The following is a 25103-nucleotide window of genomic DNA, read 5'->3' as shown; positions in this document are numbered from 1 at the left end:
CTTGTTCCTTAAGGATAACATACCGTGATTTGATTGGTCCACTCTAACGATTGACAGCTACAGACTGGCGCCGCTACAACCATATTTGGAGAATTTGTTTCCAAATTTAGTTTATCCATTGCATCACTAAGCGAAACAACATCACCACGTAAACATTCCGGGGTCCGAAAAGTTCGCGGGAAATCTCTGTCGCTAATCAGCAGACACCGACTTCGCTCTCGATACGCCGGGTAGGTAATACTTTTTCACTGTGGCGTTGTGCGTGTAATTTTGGTCTTGCAGCTCCCATGCGTTTCGTACTTAAAAGACCGGGCCGTTATAATATAACGGGTGTGCGTTGCACTGAATATAGCTGGATAGCGGTAGACGGTACTGCTGTCGACTGCAACTTTTACCTCGTACATCCTGCGATAAATGCGTAGGCGGTTGAAAACAACAAATAACAACATCTCAGAGTATGCTCGCTATGACCTTAGATGACTCCCCGCATTGGATATATGCATGCAATGCATGTAAATATGGACATTTTGGGTATAGATTTGTAACAATAATATAGTCACAATGTCGATACCTTTCCAGTATTTGCTTGTATTTTCTCGGTTGTCGTAAGGCCCGATTTGCCTAAAAGTGTTACGTTGGCGTCTTGTACACATTTCTGCTTCATGCTAGTCGAGTTGGCTGCAAGCCAGACGACCACTGCGAGCGGCATACTTCGCAATGTCCTTGGCAATGTGTTCAAAATGTGCAGACATCGTCATCCGGTGCTGAAAACGAAAATACAGCATGTAGAAACATTTTGTAGATTTTTAACATGGTAGAAATCAGAGAAAACCCCACTGCATGGCCTCAATATGTCTACGGCATGGACACTATGCTGTATTGTCGGATACGTTGTCCACTTTCGCAACGACTTCGTCGTAGCATTTTTTGCGCAAGACCATGAAAATGTCATGCACATAACCTTTTCTTTACATAAAGACACGTGTTCCCTCGTTTAGAGACATCGGATATTCATTTAAGGTTAATAATCGAATCTTTAAATGTTTTTTTGTAGCTTTTACTCGCTATTTTTACCTGCGTCATCGCGTACTGTGTAGTGCGCACCTGAATGGTGGCTGTAATTTCACGTCGCATGCAGTCTGTTACTACCTTTACGTTACGTAAAAAACGCTGTACTCTGATTTGTGATGTTGGCTATGTCCGTAACAGTTGATTGAAATTATTATTTATTATTAATTTAATTTTCCTGTCTTGCAATGCGCGATCAGCGTAAATGTCGCAGTTTTTATCGCATCCCCGATGTTTCGTTTCATCTACAAATCGTTTTTTGTAAGTGCGCAATTCGCCTAGCCAATACGCCGGCATTGAAGTGTACGCTTCTTTCCTTTGATAGTATTTGAAACATTACCCGCTTCTTATTTATTTTTTCTTGGCTTCGATCATAATGTTCCCACTTCCTTCCGGCCAGTAGCCGGGTACAAACCGTACCCTCTTTTTTCTTTTGTATTGTTTTCAATGCGATGATGTCATCGATGAATAGACGGCTCAAATACATACCTTTTGTCCATCGTTATCGTTGTTAGAGTCATGTTGTCGATATTGTGATCTCGACTAACATGACAAAAATACTTTGTGTCTTGTGTCTTACCGATTTTACTTCAAAGTTATAGTTTACACAGCATTCAAACGAAGACATCCTAAGCCAACCAGACTCCGGAATGTTACGTTGAAAAGCGTTGATTTTTGTGCTGTATCGTGACGTTGTTCCATATTACACATGTTATTATTTTTCGTTGTTTGACGTGAAGTGCCTCAGTCGAGCAAAAGGTACTCGTGTCTGTCAAGAACTGAAAAAAAGTTCCGCTATATTCTGATTATTTTAATTGTTTGTATTACTAAGAAAAGAAAACCGCCTCTCCTCTCATGGCAAATTTCAATGGAGTGCTTGTTTTGTTTTTTTCAGGAACATGTTGATATCTTTTATATTAGAAAAATGAATAGGTTGGTTTTTAAAAAAAACAATATTGATGTATTAAATACAAATAATGTAAAATTGCTTTTGTAAAGTTGTCATGGTAACACTGGTCGTTGTTTGTGAATACTGAATACTTTGTGACAACTACACCTTGAACCCCAGCCATGATGACAAGGGTCAAGACTCTTTCAAACTGTACAACGACGCAGCAACCTCTAAATTTCATAACCTCGACTGGTTGATTTTACTTTCTTTGTTATACATGTTTTTTTTAAATAATTCTATGGTATAATTAGTGTAAAATTATTGATTTTTCCAATAGCACTGCTATAGTCATTTTCATATCTGTGACAAATATGTGGCATACACATTATCCATCATGGCAGTGGACTTGAGAATCATGGTTGGAAAACAAAACAAGGCCATTCAAGGTTAGGTCAGCTAGTTCACCTGGCAAGGAGGGGTAGGAAAACAAAAATAAAATAAAAGAAGAATTATGTTAATGTGTAGATGATGAGGTGCAGTTGTTGAGAACACACCACCACTATATATAGGGCGTACAGTGCGTTCATAGCCACAGTATTATTGTGGACAGTCTGACAGACATACGTTACGGATACAGTAGCATTGCAAATAATCACTACTTTTACAATTTTTTCACCACATCACCTCTTCAGGCAAGTGCAATTTTTTTTCTTTCTCTAGTTTAATTTATTTTATTATCATTTTTTTTTCAGTCTGTAATATTTTTTTTTCTAATATTTTCAGTTTCGTCGAACATCTTTGCCATCCATTTTTTTTCAAAACTGGCTGATTCACTTGATATATGTTTTCTTCTGTATTATTAATATTATTGGTATCACCAATATGAGAACTCATATGTTGTTTGCTCTTCATTTACAATTTTGCTTTTCTAGCAACTACAACTGGATCAAGTCCCTTCGTCACCTTGATGATACGTTCCACAACGTGCAAACATTGCAGTTTACTTTGCCGCCCTTGATCTTAACAATTACTCTATTTCATGATACATCCTAAAGCTATGAACATTATTTTAGTTTTGATAGGACATAATTTCAGCTCCTAATATTTTTGCTTACTTATAGGGTTCGTTATTTAGTAAACAAAGAAAATCAATTAAAGCTGCGTAGTTGTCACTTAATGTTATGCAAATTTTCTATGTTTTTCCACTCGTTAAATCGTTCTTCAAATTGTTTTAAATCCCTTGTATTATTTGTAGTAGTATTTTTTAGCAGTAAAAATTTATTGATATCTTTTTTTCCTCAGCAAAATATCTTTTCTTTTTTTTTTCTGTGTGCGTGGCACTGCCCGTCCGACATATTGGATTTGTGCCTCTCTTTCTCCTCAGTGTGACGACAACATAGGTGACACACAGACGCCATGACATAAAACATCTATTATTAGTGTCTACCTAGATCTATTTTCCTTTTTTTAAGAATCAAAAACATTTCCACTTTATTCATTTCTTTTTCTTTTTTTTCAGATGTAGCTTTCAGTGATTTATTTTCACAATTTGATTAATATTTGTTTGTGTGTGTGTTCTGAGGAATATCTCACAATTTTCACTGGAAACTTCCTCTGTTTTGTCCAGAAAAACATTTTAGTTGCCTATCATCTTTGCCTAAAATTTTTCTTACATTTATTTCTTGAGGAGCTCTATTTTATTTGCTTGTTTACCTGGGTGTCTCACTTGCAGATCCTATTTCATTAGGTTAATTTTACATGAATGTAATTTTTTATCATTTTGATATATTTTTTTCATTGACTCTAGAGTGAAAAATATTATTTTATTTCACTTCTTTTTTGTATATTCTCATATCTAACTGTTAGATAGCATATTACAGTTACTTGTAAACGCTGACTGTGGTTTAGTTTTCTTGTACACTGTCCTTTCCAAGATTGAAATATTGTAGCCATCATGTTTTTGTTGTTTTTTATTAAACAAATTTCATTGCTATTGAAAATATACAAATAAGTAGTAAAACAGGCAAAAAATACCTCTAAAAAAATACTTCTTACCTCCTTATCCTGTTTCTTGAAATGTTGGCTGCTAAATTATCCTAATGTTATTTTAATCCTGTGACAAGACCTTGAAATAATACATGTTGTGACTGAAGACTTCTTTTATCATTGCCTTGTCATTGTTATTGTCCAGTGGTTATGTGACAATGATTTTCAGTAAAAAAAATTATCTTTGTATCTTTTATGCTAATTTACTGCCAAGGGAGTTATGTAATGTTACATAATTGTGTTTTCATTCCAGATACTGTGGTACAATATTATTTATCAGAAAGCATTTGTCATTTGTAACCACAAAAGTTACTAATCATGTGTCATTTTTTTATTGGCTGAGAAATTGTCGATAATTATTGAATCATTTTATCAGGATTAAAATTAAGCATTTTGGGTAAAATGAAGCGAATATTGTGTTGATGACTTATTATCTCATATGGTTGTTATTGTTACACCATGAATCCTCTCTTGTTGTCTGAGGTGTAACATAACTTCTTTCTTTTCACAATTATTATAAAATCTACTACATCTACTGTGGTGCTCCACTGTTTTAAGATGGAAAATAATCTTTTCCAAAAAACAAGAACAAATTATTCAGTTAAGCAGCACACTATCAAAATATCAATTCAATCATCTAATAGTTAAAATAATTAAAAATAATATCTAAGAAAAATGCTCAGTGTTGTAATCAATTTGAATAATTTCGAAGTACATATTAGATTAAAAACTGTTTAAAGAAAGAAAAAATAGTACATAGTAAACAACCAATTAAACAAGTAGGTCCATAGCATGTTTATAGATTTTATATATACTATAGATTAGTAAAATAATATTTTTTTATATATTTGTATATAAATAAATGTATTTTGCTTTACCCTCATTCATGCAACCAGGAGTGTGACACATCACGTTATTAGAGAAAGGTTTTTTAGGAAACAGTATATTAAATAGATATTGAAACAATTGGATTCCGGAAATATATATGTCTGATTTGGCTGGTAGTTGGTGAGTCTGAGTCACAAGTCTTGATTTAACAAAACAGATATCGTGGTTTTCGTTCTCCTTTTGTTTTCATACAAAAATTAATCCTATTGGTATTACAGATGCCTTCATCATGAGAATAAGTATCACCCTTCAATATTTGAAAGAAATAAAAAATAAACAAAAAAACACTATGATTATGGCAGCATATTCAGACTTTTTGACATCATAGTGCTCTACTTCTTTTATGTGGTGATTACAGAAAACTAATGTTTTCAAGGATGTCTCAATTTCCATGCGATTGTATAACATTGGTCATACAATGATGGTTATGTTGTAGATATATTAAAAACATAGTTGTCAATATTTATGATAAGTATGGTACAGAATAAAATCACCATTAAATAGTTTCATTTGGGCAGAAATAAATGAATTAGAAAAATGTATATGAATATTAATAGAAAGAAGAAATAATGGGTGTGGTCCATTCAGATGATTGAAAAAGAGGGCGTTCTGGTTCGACTTAGAGGTAATTGGCATTGTCAATATATTAGATCACATTTGCATGTCGACCAGACAATAAAGCAACTTGATGACATCATGCCACGAGACAACTACCAAATATGGATCATTCTTGGCGACTTTCCCAGTTGTCATAGAAACCCAGGCAGCATTTACTACTGATGCAGTTTAGGATTAATATTATCATATACCAACAAAATCGCTTTGCTGATACCCACACATGTCACTCATTTGTTTTCTAAAATTGTTTGGATTTCATTCCATCTTTGATAGAGGAAAAGTGAAAAAAGATGCAGAGTGTGAAAAGTTTTATAGACGTGTAAACAATTTAAAAAGATAAATTGTGAGGCCTTATTTCATGGATGATAGACGGTTCACTTAGAGCATAAAATAAAGACATTTACCTGATCTGGAATCAATGATCCATTCAATAATCTATATCGTCTAGTTATGTTGTTGTCACTCACTTGGCTGTTAATACAGTGGTGTATTTAAGTGTTTGATTGAAAGTAATAATTTTGTATTTCACTACTTTCTTATTACGGTAATAACTATAATTGTGTGTTTGGCAATGAAAATGTGAGAATGTTTTCTACTTGTTTGTTATGATAAATATTGTTTTTAATACTATATCAAGAAAACTTTGATAAGATTGTATGTTTGTTTGGGAGGTCTGAGAAGTTATTATAATGAGACAGGTGGCAACAAAACCCATTTTCCTTATTTTTCTAAACATTTTGATTGAAACTTGCAGGTACTAGCAATTAATGTCCATTTGGTTTAAAATTAACAAAGAAATTAAATAAAAATTAATAAAAATATGCAAAATGTTGCACAATATTTTGGTGAGTAAAATTGTGTTAATTTGGATATCAACTGATAATTAAACAAAGAATGCTAACTATTCCCTTACAGCAGTAATACTATAATTTAGGGGATAGCAATTAAAAAAAGAACTTGGGAAATGGAATTATAAAATTAAAATGTATATTGCACTAGCAATTTAAAGAAATAATACAGAAAGTGGTCGACTGGGCAGATGCTATCATGAGATCTATTGAAAGCAGCACAGTTGTAAATAAGAAAGAGGATAGTTTGTTAAAACCATTCAGGAGAGTTACTCTTAGAAAACCAGTCACCCTCTTCCTATTAGAGGGCAAACTAACAATTATTGGCAGTGGTAGCTAACCTGTTGTAGTTCTATTAGGACATGTTACTAGTAGTGTTCATATCATTGCCTACTTAACCTCTATATTATTGAGGAATAAACCTCTGATCTTTTTCTTGTTGCCATACTGTGTGAAGTTCCTATCTATGCTAGTATACATGAACAAAAAATGGCTTTCAAACTTTTTTTCTTTGAAGACGTGTTTAACAGGCATGCAGTGGATAGAAGAGCTTGTCGGCTCTTCCATTAAGCATTCAAGCTAGAGATTTATGCTAACTCTTCAGGTGTCTATTAATAGTTATTCCAACCTGACAACGACAACGAGTGATGGAATAGTTATTGTCGAATCACTCAGTTTGCAGCCTCTAGATGGCAGTAGACTGGGCTTGAAAAAGAAAATTCATTATCAGTTTTAATCTGGAATGGTGAAATGTATGATGGGAGGTCATGTCAAAAGTGGGCATGGTCTGAAAGTCCATGTATGTGTCTGTCAATAACACTGATGTCATGCCTATTTTTACCCTGATGTTTGGGCTTTTCCAAAGCACAATGAGATTTGAGCTATTTCCATATTCTTTGTCTAGGCAGGCTGTACTCAGTGTGTATAGTCATTCTCTTTGATTTGTGTGACTAACTTGTAATCAGAATCTCAAACTATTATGCTGGACTTTGCAGGTATTTATACCTTAACTTAGTGTTAGAGTGTGGTTTTCATGTCTTCAAGATATTTTTTTGTTTATCTATGGTGGTTTGTGATGCATGAAGACTGCTGTTCAAAAACCATAGTGTTCATTCAGTACTGCCCCCCCCCCCTAAGTCATTGTTTGTTTTTATATGTGAACAGATTTATTCTGTGTGTCAGTCAGCTGTTTTATTGGTAGCTTGTATATACATAGAAATCCTGTTCATGAGTTTTAAATTGTCAAGGCAACACTTTCAGATCACCCTGGCGAGTTGTTTTCATACAGGCTCGCATATAATTACTAAGATCATGTTGTAACATGCATCAGTGGCATATTTTAAAGGTCATTGTAAATTTTGTTTCTGTGTGTCTTTCTGAGTAAGATTTGGTATAAGTCAGAATGTATGTGATGTTTCTATTTATGTCTCTGGCAGTCACTTGGTGCATGTCTCTGTTTACTTTTTACTGTGTGCAGTATGCAACATTGAAATTCCTATTAATATACATGTACCTAATGGCTTTATTTATAAATGTAAGGTCAGGCTAACCTTGTACTCTGCATGACCTAGCCTAAGACATTACTGCATTTTTTTCAATAAAGACAATGCTTATAAAATTTGCACCATAAGGTGTGCATAAAATAATAATTAAAATATGTAAATTTTATGAAATAATTAATACCAGACTAAATGAATTGAACACATGCTGTCCTGCTGTCAGTGACAGTTCATTCATTTGGAATATCCATGTAGCTTTCAGCAGGTGATTTGTTAAAATAAAAATAATGGTAAAAAAATCTATAAAACTGATCAGAATCATTCTATCGATGAAAACGATAATAAATATGTATTTATCCATGTACATTTGACTGAAACTAATGTTAATCACCTTTTGTGCCCTGTAACATGGATATGTAATTATTACATATAACCTAACTTGGCAGTTTCAAAATAGTTTAAATTTAGTGATGTTTTCTCCATTTCTCAATTGAATAAATAAATTATAAATTTCATCCACTTCTAATACTTGTCGAATGGTGTGCTTGCGGCTATTTAAAAATGATCCCTTTGGAAATTATTGCTCCAAATTGAGTCATATTATTTGCTATGAATATTATATTGGTACTGGTGCACTGTTGACATCTCCTCAACATGCTAGACCGTGACAAGTTTGAAATAAATGTATGTTAGTGTTTCCATGGTGATGTTGAGTCTCATTTATTACTTGAACGCAGCTGCAGCAGCATTTTTGTTTTGCCGAGGCAAATTCGTTTGTCTGCTATTGAATTAGACAGTGTCACTTATTTTTATTCTCTGAAAATGTTTCAATAATTGGTATAATATCATCTAGATTAATTTACATAATTATTATTAATGATTGCATCATAGACTGATATGTCATGTCTAGTCATCTAGTATTAAATAGAATGCTGAATCATTTCGATGATGACCATGACTTCTTGTGAAACTTGTGAATAAATGGATTGGAATTCAGTATGTCTGTTGGTTTGTTGACTTTGCTTTGCTGTAATGTTTTTTTCCATTTGTTGACGAAGTACATCTAGTTAATAATTTTAATTGTTTGTTCCATGGTTGTACTTTACCCTGCAGGATGGTGTTTGCAACACCTTTTGTGTTTCTCACCTTACAACAATTATAGCTGTCACAGAGTGGTACCCAAGGCTATAAACTGTCAAGGATGGCCAGCAGGGTTTCTAAACATTATATTGTGCTTAACTTAACTAATAATTAATTTCCATTCTTTTTTTGTCTCACAACAGATTAATAGAATGAACGAAAGTTCAGTGGAGGTCACACACAACAAACAAGCAAGTGCAGTTGGTAATTTACTTAGTGTGAGTGAAGACAAAGCAAGTAGCGTCGGATATAATCGGTATAAGTACACCACCATGCAGGAAAGTAACCCGCAAATGGCCAGCATTCCTGAAGACGGCACACATTCCAATAGATTTCCCGACAATATGGCAGTTCCTGTCGTTACCTCAGCTCCCATCTCCATCCCAGCGCCTGTTACACGAAACTGCAGCACATTCGATGGGATGTCAGCCTCGCCAGCATTTAGTCAGGGGTCGTTTATGATTCGGCGCTTCTCGTCACCATCACTGAGCAGTATGTGTTACAAATGTGAAAGAAGTCCAATATCATGCCACACAGTATCAACACAGACACCTCATGCAGATAGTCACCTTAATGTTGATGATAGGGATAACAACAGTGATGAAGATCTTGATTGTGACCTTGACGTCGGTGAAGATGATGATGATGATGATGATGATGATGATGATGATGTTTTACTTCCTAACGTTCCAGGTATGTATAGATAGTATTAGTTTTCACAAATGTTTAGTTTTCTCATTTTGTGAATTGAAATATGTACTATATTTTTCGTATTTCATCAAAAAAGTGGTACAAAAACTAGAAAATATTTTGATAATATTTTCTGAACAATACTTCTTCACAGTAAGCAGAGATATACAACAACTCAGTTTTATATTCCATAATTTCCTTCCATTAAAGGTGAATATTAAATGTTGGTGGTTTGTTGTTAATTGGCTGTTTATGCGTGTATGTTGGACTCAGCATGAGTACTTAAATCTGTAATTGTGTAAAGAGTGTATAAGTGTACTGTAAAATTAAACTTTGACTAAATTTGTATTTGTGAATATAAAGTTGTATTTGTAAATATATGTTTAACTCTAATTAGTTCTCATTTGAATATTTGCTATGGGTATGGTATGAGGAATTGTATCAGTAAAATTACCTAATATGGCATGTATATTTATTTTAATATACAGGCAATTTAATATAATATACTGGTAATAATATAATAATTGTTTGTTCAAAGCTTAATAATGCAATGTTGAAGAACTCCAAAATATTAGGAGTCAGTTTACACAGTTTACAACACATGCTGGCAAGAAATGTTCAGTAAAATAATTAATTAATCAATTAATTAATTAATGCAGGTAATTATAATTACAAATTGTGTTGTATGCATAGTACCGGTAACAAAAAAAGGGGGAATCAGTAAAATATAGTCAGGATCATTCAGTAGTGGACATTGAGGAAGAAAGTATCCTTGAAAAAAAAATGACCCTCCGACCCCTTCTAGTGTTATTTATTACTTAATCAATATCTTGGAATGAGCACGATATGTGGTGTTGGATTTAGCTCTTCAATCCCTGCAGGCTTTCTGTGACTGTTATGTTTTAGACAACCATGAATCAATACGGTTTAGTCTATCGACTGTCACTCATTTTTTATTTGTTAGCAAGTATAATAATGTCACTAGACTATTCAAATAATCCTGATGTGGTTCACCAAATTGGCACAATTCAAGGTATACCCCGGTACTCATCAAACTGGTTTCGTGTGATTTATTGTGTTTAGAGTACTTTTATCTATGAAAATAAAATATAGTTTCTTGATATGATTGTACTGATTTCTTGGAGCTATTATATTCTTTAGCTTCTATTTGAGTCCCCAGAGACTGGAATACACAGTTTATGCAGAGAAAAAAATGTATTTTTATTATGCATGTTTTCCATATGCTTATTAATGTGCAGTTCTGTATTGAGAATTCATGTAATAATCAAATAATCACTGAACATGATACTGGGAATAAATGATTCAGTGTCCAAATAGTACAGTATCAAGTCAAGTAATAAGATTATGGATAGTACTTAATCAACTTTTGTCCATTTTACTGGAAACAAAAAAATAAAGTAAACATCCCCTTGAGAAATTACAAAATATTACAAAAACAATATATTAAAATGTGCACTAAATTCTTGGCAGATAAAATGATAGTATTTACATAGTATTTACTTTAAACAAAACAACCCAACCAGAAGTATAGCAATATAGCTCAGTTTTTTGCAAAACAAAACAAAATAGCAATAATGATATCAGCTTACCATCACAAAATGTTAAATTTGAACCCATGAGCTTTACTGCAATACTGCTGGTTGGGTTGCTGGTTTGTTCGCATTGGGATATAGAACTGGCAATAATACACTTTGTGTTTGATTTCTAATGTTTGAGTCCTATAAATACACACTGGTATTAAATAACAATGAAAAAGTGTTAGTATCAGTGTGACTGACCAACTACAGCTTTAGTGAGTTATGAGATTTGAGAAATTATGGGACTCGCATACATCAAGATCTGTATCAGATAGCAAGTTATGTCCATCTGATCTAATGATGCAGAAATTGTACAAAAATGCATAAAAAGGTGCAGGATGTTATCATCATTGTCAAATTCTAAAATTCTCTTGTTTCATGCCATTTTTGTTCATTGCTCATAAACTCTATTTTGGGATATTTGAAGCATAAAATTTTGACACTTTCTGTCAAAAATTACGCTATGAATTGAAAAGTGGAACCAAATTGTGGCTGTCAAGTTCCAGTAGTGAACAGGTTAATAGTCTATGTGTTATCAAGTGTAAACAACTCACGACTTTTAAACAATATTATTAAATTGTATTATTGCCTCCTACCTAATTAAAAATCATATGTGGCCAATATCTCATTGGACAATTTTTGTTTTAAAGTAATAATAATCTGTGTATAATTAAATTTAAAAATGTTGTGGATAGTATTTATTTTAAGTACAAGAAATAATACAGTGCTGTTATTATTTTATTTGTCATTTATTTTATGGTACCATCCATGCAGGAAAATGTCAAAAAAATGTAGTGTTTTTAAAATTTATTCTTTATTGATGTATGATAATAGAAGCTGTGACTCCCTGTCAAATTTTCACTGCTACAAAATTACATGTTTTTTTCTGACTAACATGTTTTTTCGAATTTTAAATTAATACAGTTTACTGTTGCATTCAAATATAAATTAAATGATCTATTGTTGCATAGAGTCAAAATGTACAAGGATTCGGGAACATGTTTTCAATAATTGATGAGAACATGCAATGTAGCAAGGTATCTTCATGCTGTTTTCTTTGTATATTAGGATTATAACTGGGAAGTAACAAGATTGCAAATGACATCAATATTTAAGTCAATATATTTAGGACTAACCTTTCAAGGACTCAGACAAATCACCCTGGCTACACCAGCTATAAAGTTGACAGTTATTTTGAAAACCAGAATATCAAATTCAATCTGTGTATTTTCCAGACTGAGACTTAGTAATCACTGAAATTGTTTTCAATTGAAATTTATTTCATAAGGCTCTTGTTACCAGGTGGTGAAAGTCCAATTATTACTTCGTAACAAACTGGGCGGTGTATGAAATTAAACTGAACTAGACTATCTACAAAGACATACTCAGAATGGTAACAACTGTTATTTCTCTCAAACAAGTGGATTACAGAAAATATAATTTTTTAATTTAGTTATATATTTTAGGACATTGCATTTGAATTTAGCATCTTAAAATGATTACTCAATATTTCTTTTATATAGTTTATCTGATTCATTCAATAAAACTAAAGGTATTACTAAGCCTGAGTGAATCTCTATACTATTATTAAGTATGAGTAAGTCATAAATGCTTACCCTCCCAACTTCTACCCTCTCTCTCTATCCCTTCTCATTCAGCAATTCTTTTTTTCAATCCTCAGAAGTAAGAAATTAAATTCTTGACTGTAATACATCCTATATTCTAAGTGTTCTAGACCCTTTTTCCAAGCCCTTTATTATCCTGTCGGTGTTTCAGACAGCTTGAAATGGAGTGATTTGTCACAATAAAAAAAATTATCAAAGTATTTTTACTAACATAATGTAAACTCATTGCCAATAAAGACCCTCCATCTACAAAACATTGTATTGCCAATATGATAATTTCCTCCTTGGCTTCCAATATAATTGTGGGTTAGTTTGAATATCTAAAAGTACATTACTGTTAGTTTGGTCACATGCTATCAGAGAAACTAGGACAAGGTTAATTTTGTCAAAACGTATATTTTATGTAAATTTATGATAATTCATGTGAATATTTTTAAGTTAAATAAATGCATGTTAATTTAAGTAAATATATGATAATATATGCAAATTTATGTGGTATGGTGATTTTATCCAATTGTATACTGTAAAATACTTTATTTTTGCTTGGAATTAGTTTTCGCTATTTTCGCTGAAGAAATGATTCAGTGAAAATAAAATTCAGCAAATATACCTTTTTTCTTATATTTTACATTCAACTCATGAAAAATTTGTGAAAATAAATTCCATAAAAAAGTTTCTTCAGCGAAAATTAATTGCAGCTAAAATAAAGTATTTTACAGTAGGACATTATAATGAATGATACTTTGAGATGAGGGACTGTCTTCTTTGAGATTGGATATGTAGATGAATGAGTAAGAGTATTACATAACAAAAGAGTTACACACATTATCTTACAATAGTGAGTATTAATGATTCAGGATAAACAAAGTGAATTGCATAACTTTTCCACCAGTTTAAGTATAAAATATTAATAACCATAATAATGCAAGTCAAATTTCATTTGGCCAGACAGACTTACAAACTGTTGCAGGTGCAAATGACATCACAGTTACCATGGCAATATTCTCATTAACATATGCACAGTCATATTTGTGTTCCATAATAGCAACAATGACGTCTATTTTGACGGCTCTGACTTTTTTGTGTTCACTTTTCAAAGTACCTTGACAAATAAGCTACTTATAAGATTTTCTCCACAGTAGTTTTAAACCAATGTTCATATATTGAAGCTAGCCAACCATTATAACCAGCCTTCATACTAGCACAATTGATTACACAGTTGAAAAAAACAATAAATACTTTAGAGCTGTTTTATTTTAACTCATTCTGGTTGAACGGTACATTTAATAGTAAGCTTTTGAACATCTTAAAGTTCCACAATAATAATATTGTAACTTTAGTCTAGTTGCCATGACAATAACAAAGGTCATTCCTTTTTACCAAGCAAAACAATAATCAATCATTTGAAAACAAATAATTATTGATGAAGGTTGGACATTTATAAGTATCCTGTGGGGCTGTATCTGTCTTTTGAAATTAAAAAAATAGTGCTGAACCCTGAGTTTTAAAACTAGGGTAACTTTATTATACCATAATGAATAATGACAGTTTATCTTCAGATAAATAAGCTAGTGTATGATGGTAAAAAGCTAAGATTGAACACAATTGCTAAACCCGTTACATATTGATAAACATCATTTTTGTTTATAATTCATTGTTTTAACACCCTTGCTGTAAAATGATTCTGAAGGTCATATCAAGCATGTTGGTACTAAATGCTTGTGCCCAGTAGGGGTCTGTATAACGCTGTATTAATATTATTGAGATATGTAACTAATGGGATTTCTACCTACTTTTGTTTTCAGAGGTGTTGACAGTAGTTGTCTGACATTCTTTGCATGACACAGTATGTTTCTTATAATCACTTTTGTGTGAAATGTTATTAATTTTATTAATCCTGAAGAAATATTTTGATATAATGGTAATTTTTTCTGCCCTAGGAATCATTTTTAAATGGTTTAATTGGCTGTCTTTCAAGTGTCAAATATTAAACTTACGCTTGGTAGATATCTGCACATGGTGACATAATTGACAGTATTGTTGTTGTATTTTTATTTTTTTTAACTATTTCTTTGGAATCCTATAATTCCAAATTTGTATTTGTATTTTATTTGTATGATATTTTACATTTTACAGTTATACTTTTTTAATGCAAATTATTAACCATGTAATTCACTCTGTTTTTTAATGTACCTTATTAACCTAGGTAATTAACTCTTAATTTCCTCTCAGTACAACTGTGATTTAAAAGTTTACAATTCAAAATTGCATTTACTATATTGATATTGACTAGCATATTTTGTTTGTGATTTTCAGGAGACCGTTGGAGATCATTCTCAATGTCCACCGAATCAAGATCTGTTTATCCACTGCCTGATTTACTAGAGTTCCGGAATAGATCGCATTCTGAGGGAGAAGCTGCAAGACCAGAGATTGAAGTTGGCAGAGAATTGCGTCGCATTAGTGATGAATTTCACCATTCTTATCAAGAATGTAGGGTGAGTTCACTTTCACTTGTTAATGTTACAATTTGCAAGTGATTAATTACACATTAAATAGTCAAGAGGTCAGTTTTATGATACTTGATTTACGTACAGTAAAGCACATATCACTGTATATATATAGGATTCGGGGTTGCCATGCTTATCAGGTATTTTTATGGGTATATTAAGGGTGCTGTTTATCCACTTTGGGAATATAACCCACTTATGTTTATCATTTTGTAGGGTGAAAATAAACACAAGATATCTAATGAGTTACTCTGCAATATTAGATTTATTAAACAAATGTAGTATTTTTACTTGTTGTTGGTGAAGAACAAATGAAAATAGCTACACAAGTTCAATAAATCTTATATTGTGGGGTCACTAATTTGATATCCTTTTTGAGTCTTTGCAGTTAGTCTGTCTGCATGTGTGTCTGTCTGCATGTGTGTGTGTTTCTGTCTGTCCATTCCCTGATATCTCAAAAACGACATGTTGGTTTCGGAGTCATATTTCAGAACCTTGTGGACCAAATCTGTTTATTCTTTGCATGTGCCTAGTACTTTATCTGGGACATATGCACATGCAGTGGTTTACTGATTCAATCCAAGATGGATGACTGGCAGCTAATTGTTGGCTTTCTATGGATATCTCAATTACTAATTATATTTCAATGAAATTTAGTACATAGGTGCCCTGGGGCAAAGCACATACCTAATTTACATAATATGCATTTCAATGAATTTGGTACAGATGCCCAGGATAACCCGCAGACGTGATTAGTTTAATGTAGAAAATGATGTATATTGATTATCTAATTTTATTAACCAATATTTTATATTTCAAAAATTCTTATAAACTTTAATACTGTGGATCACATTGTTTTCATGTTGTTCATCTCTAATAGCAGACCAATATTAATCGCCAAGCCATATTAAATTTTGAATTAATTTTCAATATTATGAAACACTCTCAGCAAACGGAAATTCTTTCTAAGTTTTCTTTTATTTTTATTTTTTGTTAAGAATCGAACCAGGTAAAAAAAAATTTTGTGTCTGTCCCTGCCACCAATAATATGAGAGATGGGTTGCTATATCTGTTACCTTTTTGTAATTTCTCAATTAGTTTCACTGAATACTGTCAAAACATGTGTTGTAGATTTTGACTCGTGTGTGCAAAGCACACAATGGGAGTTTTTGCAGTTAGTCTGTCTGTGTGTGTCCATCTGTTCCACTGATTTCTCAAGAACCGTATGTTGGTTTTTTTTTAAACTTGATGTACAGATGCTCTGGGCTAAATCGCATGTTTCATTAGGTTTTAGTTTAAATCCATACATATTAATTACCTAATTTGCATGATAATTAGCTAATTTTTAGCTGTTCAATGACTGTTCTACTGATATCTAAAGAACCATTCATTGGATTTTAATGGAACTTGCTACATAAATGCTCTAGGACAATGGTTTATGTTTTAATCCATGCATAATAATTACCTAATTTGCATAATGATTAGCTAATTTTCAGCTTTTTCACTGATATCTCAAGTACTAATCATCACATTACAATGATGCTTGATACATAGATGTCATAGGACAATGTACAGAGCTGATAAGTTTTGGAGTAATATCCTCACATATTAATTACCTAATTTGCATAATTATAAAATTTTTGCTTTTTGCTTTCCCGCTGATACTAAGCATTATGTTTCATTATGACGTGGTACATAGATGCTCTAGGACTTTGCACAAAACTGATTAGTTTTGGGTAAAAACCTGTGCATATTAATCACCTAATTTGCTTATTAATTAGCCAACTTGAAGCATTTTCACTTGTTTCTCATGTATTATTCAATATATTTCAATGAAATGGAGTATATAGATGTCTTGGAATATTGCATAGACCTGTTTTTGCTTACTAATGACTTAATAACTGTAATATCTTAAGTACTGCTGCAGATAACATGCAACTGGTGCTATAATGTTGTATGACCAAAATATCAAGTCATCATATATGGTCATTATTTCATTAAATATTTATAATTGTTAAACCATAGCTACTTGAAACCACCCTAATCATTGCTTGCAGTTATATTTTAAAATTTTTATTTTTAGATGCACATATGCACATGGGAATTCTTTTTGAGCTTTCTTTGATTTTAAAAGGTACCTGTAAATGTACTGCCCTCACAACTGAACTATATCATTTTTCAGATACATTTTGGTGATTTTAAAAATATATATCAAACAATGAATGTGATTTACTAATGTTGAGTTCTGTGTATGTATGTATTGCAGCCACTGTTCACTATGTTTTTGTCATCAAATTTTCTATTTTTAAATTCTCAGGCAAAATCAACCATCTTTGCATTGCAGATTGAGAAATAGACACCTTTTTCTGAGCTCAGATTAAGCAATCACCTGAGCCGCACATGCTATATATAGCTTTTCTGTGAAAAATTTGTTAATTTTCAAAAATACAAAAATTTACATATTTACATTGTATGAAATTCTAGACCAAAAACTGTCAAATTTGAAAGTGTTGTTGTTTTATTGAATGATATGTGTATGTCACAGGGTAATTATGTTTAAAATGGTTCTCTAATGTAACTTGGTCCAAGTTAACTTATCTAAGAGCACTCAGCTCAGTTTACAACTTGTAAGATGAGATGAATGCACTCATGTAATGAAAATGGTGATTTGATTTGATTTGATTTGAAATTTGATTTGAAATTTCAACTGTCTGTTGTCTTTCTTTGCATGGGGCCATATTTTCAGCTCTGTCATCAATTTCTTTTGGTTAAAACATAAGGGACTTATATTTTCCCATCTCAAAGAAAACAAATTTGTATATTTCCATATTGTATATTCTTGAGGTTCGTTGTTTACTACTTAAAAGGAGAGTTAAAAAACGATATTATGTTTTTCCGACATCTGGCTCATTCTGAATGTAATAAGATGGCACTTGAAAATAGATTACCGTAACATCAAAATTTCCATCTCTTAAGAACAGAAAATACAATTGTTCGACAAGCTCTGTGATAATGTATTCCTACTTCTGTCTTGAATTGATTTTAATATTTTGACATTTGCCAAGGTCACCTTGAAGGTTGTATCATAGGTAACATCATTTTATTTATTTTTTGGTTGAACTGAACTGTAGACTGGTTTCTGGAGAATTCTATGAAATAAGAACTTTTTGTACTGCAATTCATTGACATCTTGTTTTTGTTTTGATGATTTGGACAAGTTCAAATAGTTGTCTTCAATGTCATCAACGTTGGATTGATATAAAAATAAATACAATTACTAAATATAGTATTAATAAGATGAAATAAACTGCATATTGATAATGATAATGATATAGGTCAAGAATTGTTGGCAAATAACAAATGGAAATGAGAATAAATATTTAAACTGGGTTGGGTTTGCAGGCGGGTGTGGTCATTACAGACAAGCACGTCATATAAGTCCCTGGATATCCAGGGCATCCTATTTTGTCTACTGGATTGTTCTAGCGAGAAAAACATGATATTTTGTTAAAATTTTCATCTAATTAAATTCTGACTGAAAAGTTTAATTAAACTGTATATTATTTTGATTTCCATTCTCAACTGCTTGTCTATATCTATTTTAAGTATATTTTCAATAATATTATTCTACCATATTGCATCTATCATTCAGTCAGTGTGAAATCTTCCACAGTTTGTGTCTGATTGAACAATGGTCATTTTCTTTTACATTTAAAATTGTTAAATCAGTTAAATTAAAACCATTCAACTTAGTAATGACCTGTCTCAGAATAAAAAAAAAATTATTGATTTCACCCAAATTTGAGTGTCTTTTAGTCCGTGTATATCACTATTATTCTTGAGTGTTGCATTGAACAAGACAAAATATGCTGCAGGGACCCTGACATAAACTAGGATATGAGTGGAATATAAAGGTAGTTGAGTTGATTGAATGATGGGTGCAGCGGAAAAGCAGGTCAGGGTAAATCGTAATTTTCAATTTTTATGATTTGTACATGTTTTTTAAAAACAGAAATGCTTTTTATCTTTTTTAATATTTTATATGACTTCTCTTGATTTATTAGCTGTATATTCTATCATGTTGCAGAACTAAGTTATACTAGCTAGAAATACTTCTTTCAATGAATTAATATGTATTAAAGATGTTTCAAGAATGTCAATATTAATAATACATCATTCAATATCTCTTGCAATATAGTGTTTAAAAGTTATTCAACAACCAATTGAAATTTTCGGTATTTTTCAAAGTAACAGGAGAAACTATTTAGTTTTGCTTTTTAAAACGATAACTTTAAGAGGTTTGCGAACACATTACGAACTGTGGGATGCATGTTTATTACATCACATTACCAACTGTGTAATCTGTCGATGCCTTTTTGATGGAAAATATGTTGTATGTAATAATAAACAGGATTATTTTGTGTTTATTTGATGTATGCTAAAATCCCTGCCACTTGTATCAATTTTAGTAATGAACTAATTTCTAACAAAAACAAAAGCTATATCAGTTGGGACTACTGTATTTGATGCGTTAGAATACCTATTTTTGTTATGATGGTATATGTCACTTGAGTGTATTGATATGTCAAATTTAGTGTGGTTAGTGTAACTCAAAATGGGGGAATAAACAATCTGTGTTTAATTAAAGTACCAAAATGGTCTTGGCTGGCCATTGGAGACAATTTTGTGATTTTACTTAAAATAATTAATGTATTCAAAGACTGTGGTACAGTGCATTAAACAAATTAAATGTGGCCAATGTGTTGAATGTGATAAAGACATTTTCAACTCTTATTAGGTTACTTTTCTGTGGCTTTTCAGTAATTTGTTGTGAATCCCAGGAAAGTTTATTATTTCAACACCACAATAGTTATCAATAAATATGTCTGTTGCTATTTTAGATTTTGTTTACTCATTTTTTTGTCTGAATTAATTGACTTCATCAATATATTAAAGTGATTAACACTCAGTCTGTAATGCTCAACATGTCTTTTCTGTGTTAAGTCATACAAAAATCAAATTATTCTATGTCAGGGGTTTGCTAATTTGAGTGTTTAAGAGTAAGTTTTATAAAAACTATTCAAATTTTCACTGGTAAAAACACATTTTTATATATAATCTACTCATCACACTGAGGTCACATAATAATCAATAAACCTTGTTAAAAATTGAAAAATTAATAAAAAAGTTTATATCAAAGTTTTTTGAGTGACAATGGTATTTTGGGATTCTTTTTTAAGTTTACAACTGATTTTATATTTTTCCTTTGTAGGTTATTCGCTACGCTTCGGTTAACAGACCAGATGATGGTGAGAACTTCTTTTGGCGCATAGTTGGCACCATACGCCGGCGTGCTTCATTCAGTCGTGGTAACTCTGTGTGATAAAGAGAAAGAAAACTTGCCAATAAGATTGGATTTACTCAGTCAGCTGATCTACTGGTTGGGCCTAATGTACAGTACTGTATGAGACGGTTATTCTGATTGGTGCTTTTAGGGGAGAAAAGAAACAAGAAACTGAGTATGGATTTACTCATTTACAAGGCCATAACACTGAGGACACATTTACTTGTGAATTAAAAAAATGCTGCCAGTCAACTATGCGGTAGTTGGCTATAATTTTCTCTTTTTTTCACAAAGCCTTGTCAAATCTTTACACTGTAGAAAGTTCCTCTGCAAATATTTACATCGTGCATTGTATGTCTGTATTCTTCCACCGTTTTTGTCCCGTCTTTCTTGCTCGTAAAATATTATATTAATAACAAAGTTTAAAAGGACAAGTGTTGATAAATCGGGTACTTTAAAGATGACATTGTTCATTCATATCGTGCGTAAATGCCTTCCATAAGCTGTGTGAGCCTGTGAGATCGCTTAATGGTGGATGAGACACTTCTGATGTCTGTGCTATAATGCAGGTGAACACAGCAACAACGAGACCAAAGATTTTTCTAATGAAACAAAAGAAGAAAAAAAATAAAAGATTGATATTGTTGTGAAATAAATGTTTTTGTTTTTTTTAAAAAGGCAAATGTTGAGTAAAAATATTTGAACAGGTCATGGAGTGGAAGTCTGGCAATAGGGGGAATGATTTCTTTGCTTAAATATGTATGTGCAGAATATTTTCAGTGACTTGAAAAATTTTATATAATTATTGTTGATGTTTTGAATCATAATGGTTTACTAATTAATTAGCAATTGTGAACTTCACTGATGATCTCTAGCACTAAGCACAATCTTACACAGCCATATTTACATGATGCTAGCAGGCGCAGTATTCTTTGTCAATTCTTTCACTACATTTCATAGTCTATTTGTCATTTAACAAAACAAGTATTTTAACAAAGAAAAGTAAAAATATACTGTATTTCGTACAAGAAAAAGAGAAATCATTATTTTACCGATGTATTTTTTTTTGACATTTTATTCTCATTTTTCACAAAGCTATGTATTATATTTGTTTGTTGGAATCAAATGAACAGATTCTACAATCAAAGAGGATTATGGGTACACTCACATCACATCACATCTGACAAAGGTCCATGGATGCCCATATTTGGTAAAGTATGTCGCTTACCATCTCCATAAATCTTTATTCCCCCTTTTTTTTGAATCGCGTTTCTCACTGCCAGTTGCTCTTCTCAAAATAAACTTTTATTGTATTTAATTTTTTTTGTGTTTTAGTCAAGATGTTAGATTACTTTGTCAGCATAGTCAATGAACAGATACGTGAGCAAATTTGCATCAACAGTTAACCATTTAAAATTTCCCAGTTTGATTAACATGACCATGAACATATTCAAATGAGAATCATGACATCACAGTCAATGAATGTGAACTTTATTTTTCTTATTCCATTAATTGAAAGTGATTGACCTTAGGGTTGCCAAATTGTACCTCATGATTGTGTTTCTAATTTATTATATGTTTTTCTTCAGACTAGTATTTACTAGTCAATGTGTCTTTCATTATCTTGTAGTATGTTCATTTGTGCCTTGGAGAGCAAGTACAACAATTTCTCTTTCTAAGTAGAGTTTTTTTTTTAAATAAGAAAGAAATGTTGTAGGCATTTGAATTTTTGAAGGGCCTGTCTTCCTGGAATGCAAGTCTCACTGCCATTTATCCACTGATGTTTAACGTATTAACCCCACAATAAATTCTTTATCATTTTGATGTCAACTTGTATTTGCAAATACCTATTTGAATAATGCATTCATTCAATTATTTGTGAAACAACAAACAGTATTTTGTGATACAGCAGAAGACTGCCTTTGTACCACGTACCCTATTTACAATGTACAGGTACTGTCTGGATTTATGTATAACGTTACATATAGAGATAAGATTGCACATTTTCAAATCTTGTAAGAAATTAAAATGAAATTTTAAAGTAACATTAACGCATTCCAGGAAACCCACCTCAATTTTGATGAATAGTTATTCCTATGTGTTGTTCTCATGAACTGGTACAGCCTCCTACTTATGATAGTTTTTTAGCCTACTTTTCAGCATTTTAGGGGTATTTGCAGCTTTGTGCTGCTGTGGAATACAGATACTTACATTGTAACCTGTTTGATCTCACAAATACAAAACACCAGATAAAAAAATCCTTCTGTAAAATGCTTTAATTTTACAAATTGGCATGATTTACATTCAGTGTGGTTGCAGTGAATTCTGAAAGCCCTCAAATTATTAAATTGATTGGTGTTGAAATGTCAGCAGTTTACAGTTACCTTTGCAGGTTGGTATTTCAAAACTTACTTGTACACCAAGAATTGGTGTTAACTCCACCCACCCCCCTCATAACAGATCAGTAAGACAAGATAAATACCTCATTTTCAGTTAAGATCATGTTTTGTTTTTCAGAAACTAAAGCATGAACCACTCATCCCAACACAAATACCCAATAAATTTCTCATGGTAGAGTAGTGGCAATATTTTTATTACTATAATAGAGATGACATTAAACTATATTGGAGTTTACATTTGTGCAACTGAGGCAATGAAATTGACTTAACCTTTACCATTGCTGCATGCAGTCACTGTCACTGGACAGTTTTTAATCAGTACTTAGATGTAACAAAGGCCGTAGTTTTGACTATGCAGTATTGTATCCTGTTTGCGTGACCAAATATTAATAATACTTAGGATGTAATCAAATAATTGTAAATGGCCTTTGAATTTGAATTTATTTTTTTCACATACTTTAGACTGAGAACAAGATACTGCCAAGGAAGAGTGAAAAATAGTAATGTTGCAGAAACAAATATATAACTGAGCTAGAATTAGTTGACTGCTCAATATGGTAAAATAATTTTCTATAATTTATAAAAACTAACTTGTCCCAACTTGCATCCAGTTGACAGGCCAAAATGTGCAGTTTCTAACATTCCATGAATTCTGCCCAGGTTACTGGCATTTGCAATATTTTCAATGGGGGTGAGCCATTCTTGGTATCTGCAATTTTCCGGAGGGGTGGTATATTAGATTGAACAGTCATTGTTGGTATCTGTCACATTTCCATTATTGTTGAATTTCTCTTCACATTTGCTATAATATAATAATTACTGGGATATTTGGGGGCTGGGAAAGTTATTTTGCTCTGTTTTGTTACCCTGACAAGTTTGATTTCAGAATGTGCTGTAAATATATTTATATATTTTAAAATTTAATACAAACATGTGAGTGATGTTTTTATTTTTCACTGACTTTTCCTGCCCCTCCCAAAGGTCATGTGACAAGTTAAAGAAAAGTTGGTACAGAATACCAAGCTGATTGTATAGAGCTTTTCAAAACAGGAATTGTCCGACTGGGGAAGTAGTGGTGTGATGATTGAAGGGTTTGCTTCCCCAAATTGTTCAAATAAGTGCATATATTTATGACCATGTGCCCTCTCCTCTCTCCTGGAATATAATGTGAAGGAATTGTTTGTGAGCAAGGTTTGATTATTTTCACTATGATAGTGAAAAAATAACTAGTCCCCTTCCATAAAACAACATCCTTGTCTGTTATCATTGTATTCCTGATGAGTGCATATTCCGAATGATTTACTTGCACCTTGCCCCTTCTATTCAACAAGTTAGTTGGCAGGTGGTACATGGGATTGTTTTAACTGCATGACTTGGCATACTGTGCAGATAACAATACACTGGTATGGACTTGTGGACATTTCTGAGGTTTTAGTAGCCCTCTATCACCATCATTATACCCCCACCCACCCCCAGGTATAGCATGATCTGTTGTCGGTACAATTCACTGTCAGCATCACTGTGTTTTCAAGTTTTCATCATTATCTTGATGTAATAATATATATAGGTTTCTATAGTGTAATAAAATTATCATGTCAACATTTGTGTGTTTATTTATTCCATCTTACGTCATCTAAGAATAATTGGCAGTGTACACAGTCTCCATAAAGCATGAAGCCCAACATTTGTAAATAAGGGTATTTAACTCGCTATTCTTACACTCATTATTTATATTATTTTTTGTTCACTATTTTCGCAGGGTTGTGCCCTAATCCCAGTATCCATTGAAGAAAAAGATTGCTTATTTCTGTCTCTTAACTGTTCTTTCTGCCTACACACAACAACTTTCAGCCAAACTTAAGTTCACCATATGAGATTGTGTCAAGTCTAACCTCGCAATCTTTGCTTCCGAGTCTAATATTTTTAGCCAAGTCTAAG

The 25103-nt window shown here is 32.2% G+C and overlaps 1 protein-coding gene across 1 annotated transcript; it reads left to right on the top strand.

Moving 5' to 3' along the window:
- Window positions 1-105: 105 nt before the first annotated feature.
- Window positions 106-24764, top strand: LOC100377129 (uncharacterized). Its single transcript, XM_006818496.3, has 4 exons — window positions 106-230; window positions 9143-9692; window positions 15229-15410; window positions 20695-24764. The coding sequence occupies exons 2-4, from the start codon at window positions 9152-9154 to the stop codon at window positions 20803-20805; spliced, it is 834 nt and encodes a 277-aa protein (XP_006818559.1). The 5' UTR covers window positions 106-230; window positions 9143-9151; the 3' UTR covers window positions 20806-24764.
- Window positions 24765-25103: the final 339 nt, after the last annotated feature.

Source organism: Saccoglossus kowalevskii, chromosome 2 (assembly GCF_978046115.1).
Source record: "Saccoglossus kowalevskii chromosome 2, keSacKowa6.1, whole genome shotgun sequence".
NCBI lineage: Eukaryota > Metazoa > Hemichordata > Enteropneusta > Harrimaniidae > Saccoglossus > Saccoglossus kowalevskii.
Note: the sequence above shows the minus strand (reverse complement) of the source record. Positions and strands in the feature narration are given on the sequence as shown.

Excerpts from the sequence above, each read along its gene's own strand:
- LOC100377129 (XM_006818496.3), top strand. The coding sequence starts at position 9,152 with ATGAACGAAAGTTCAGTGGAGGTCACACACAACAAACAAGCAAGTGCA. Across the intron at positions 9,693-15,228 it reads TTTACTTCCTAACGTTCCAG|GAGACCGTTGGAGATCATTC; the intron begins GTATGTATAGAT and ends TGTGATTTTCAG. Across the intron at positions 15,411-20,694 it reads ATTCTTATCAAGAATGTAGG|GTTATTCGCTACGCTTCGGT; the intron begins GTGAGTTCACTT and ends TTTCCTTTGTAG.